Source organism: Cyprinodon variegatus, unplaced genomic scaffold, assembly GCF_000732505.1.
Source record: "Cyprinodon variegatus isolate N-32 unplaced genomic scaffold, C_variegatus-1.0 Scaffold1289, whole genome shotgun sequence".
Classification (NCBI taxonomy): domain Eukaryota; kingdom Metazoa; phylum Chordata; class Actinopteri; order Cyprinodontiformes; family Cyprinodontidae; genus Cyprinodon; species Cyprinodon variegatus.
The window spans coordinates 106,106-108,560 of record NW_015151742.1 but is presented as its reverse complement, the minus strand read 5'-3'; the positions used below and the strand labels follow the sequence as shown (position 1 = coordinate 108,560).

The 2,455-nt window shown below is 37.4% G+C and overlaps 1 protein-coding gene across 1 annotated transcript in view; it reads left to right on the top strand.

Moving 5' to 3' along the window:
• The window catches only part of LOC107102657 (endothelin-2-like), a 4,384-nt gene extending 2,415 nt beyond the window's left edge, over positions 1 to 1,969 (top strand). Inside the window, exon 5 of the mRNA XM_015402045.1 lies at positions 907 to 1,969. Within this exon, the coding sequence (XP_015257531.1) occupies positions 907 to 1,042 (136 nt within the window). The 3' untranslated portion in view covers positions 1,043 to 1,969. The remainder of the gene's footprint in view (positions 1 to 906) is intronic.
• The last annotated feature ends 486 nt before the right edge of the window (positions 1,970 to 2,455 follow it).

Genomic DNA, 2,455 nt, shown 5'->3' with positions numbered 1-2,455 from the left:
AGCCCAAAATAAATATTTTTAGTTGGAAGACGTAGAATTTTAATTAAACCTAACTGAATGGAAAATTTTACTTCATGCAGCTCTCTTAATATATTTGAATCCCATTTTTTGTTTCATGCTTTCCCGATAAAAAAAAACACGCTGCCCCCCCGGCCCCCGGATACATTTGATCTAGTACCGCCACTGGCTGCATTAGAAGATGGATAAGGATTAAATCCCTGCTCCAGAAATGGACACTTCATCTGGATGACGTCTCTTTAATGATGACAAATAAAAACAAAATAAGAAAAATTAAAATGTCCAACTTGGCTTAAAGCTGAAACCATTTGGTGATCAAACTATTTACAGTTTACATTTACATACATTTTAAAACCAAATAAAAAATTTAAAGATGATCCATAACCACATCCTTTTCCTTAATCAGCCAAAAAAAAAAAAAAAATGACTTTACCAAGAAACTCAGTTTGATAAAAATACTCGACTTTAAAATTTTGTTCCATTGTTGTTGTAGCAAAAAATGTTGTAGAAAACACATTTTACAAAGAATGAAAACCTTAGAACTCTATCTGAAAGCAAGATTAAGAAAGGAAATATAGAATCTGTGGAAGAGGAAAAATAAAATGGAAAAAAATAACAAATATGTGAAAAAAAAACAAGATGTAAGAAAAAGGCAAAGTCACTTTAAAAACCCTTTTTTGAGTAAAATGTTTTTCAGATTTTCATTTCAGGATTGCTTTTTTAAATATTTCCATATAAATGTGTTCTTTGTAAGAATAATGGACCAAAAGTTGCTCCATAGATCCCAGGATTGAACTACCTAAAATATTGGAAACCAATCAGATTTCGGGTGTTTTTATCTAGATGTCTTCGCTCTGGTGTCTGATGTCTGTTTGTGTCTCTCTGCAGGTCTAACATCATCAGCAGCAGCAAACGGGCCGCGGCGCTCAGGGCCGTCCTGAGGACCCGCCTGCTGCTGGAGAAGTCAGCGGCGAGGGGTCCCCACCGGGCGAGAGCGTGGCAGGGCGAGAGCTCCGCCTCCTAAACGGGACCGGCTTCGATCTCTGACAACTCGCTGAACGCGGCGGCAGGGCCGTGTCCAGAACTGAACGTTCCTGCGGGGCGGCGGGCCCCTGAGCTTCAGCCCCTCAGGTGGAAAACACGCAGAGCCGATTCCCCAACTGGAAGAAAAACACAGAAACCTCTGGATTCCAGTCCCACGGAAAACATGAACGGACTTTTTTTTTTCAAAAACTTTTATTTTTTGTCTAAAAAGACAGAAAATATTACAAACATTTAATAAGACAATTAAAAAATCCATAAAAGGAAGATGTAGAAAAGTCCGGATTCAGAGAGTTTAAGGAAAATCTGATTTTCATCCTGAAAGTTGCTTTTCTCTCCTATTTTACAGCCTGACAAAGTTTAGACACATTAAAATAAAATCTGTTTTTTCTTCAGTAAGATAAAACGAAACGTTTTAGGATCTTTTATGATCCTTAAAGCTCTTTTTTTAAATTCTCAGGTAATAAAGCATCTCAGTGAAGCCCAGAAATGAAACCACTTCTGTTCAGACGCTTTGATGCATTTAAATCTGGAATAAGCTGAAAACATGGCAGACTCCTCCTGCTGAGTATCGGGACAGATTCCGCACCGCGTCTCCGTTTTCTGACCCTTCCTGTTTTCCTGGAGACTGGAGCCGTCTACTGGGAAAACGACTCGGACCAGGAGTCAAACTGGGAAAGAAGCATTTCAAAAGAAAGAGGAGAGTGAAGGTGTTAATGACTGAAACCAGAACCTTTGGTCTCCTGCAGCTGCTGGGACTTTTTTTATTTTTAACCCAATTCCTGTAATTTATGTTCTCCTCTGATTTATTTATTTATTCCTACGGAGGCCATATTGGTCCGTCTCATGTTTGCTGGGTTCATTTCTGTGAAATGGTGCCGAGTTCTGGCTGAACAATAATAAATTTATTTATCGCTAACTGATCGTCTCCTTGGTTACTGTTGGTGGTTTTTCCTCCGGAAGCAGAAAAAGAAGGAAGAGGGAGAATCTGAACTCCTCCAACTCTGCAGAATTTAACTGAAATAAGTCATGTTTTCTTCAAATGCATCTATTTGTCCTTTAATATGAAAAGAAGATATTTTGTCTTTAAAAGAAGATAACTTTTTATAACTATACACTTAAAAAAATAAGTTAATGGAGCTGCTTTAAACGTAAATCATTTAATTCTATTGGTAAAGCTCTTACCTGCTCAAAACGAGGAAATATGCTAATTTCAAGAAAAAAAATTTATGTATATTTTCAGTGATTTGTTTTTCAGTTTTTTTCAAGTTTATAATATCTAATATTTACGGAGCCCCTCTGATGACATGGTCAAAAAAAAATGTTTAATTGTGGCCACGAAGTAGTATTTCGCGGCCACACAATAAGTTTATCGTGCGCGCGAAATACTATTTCG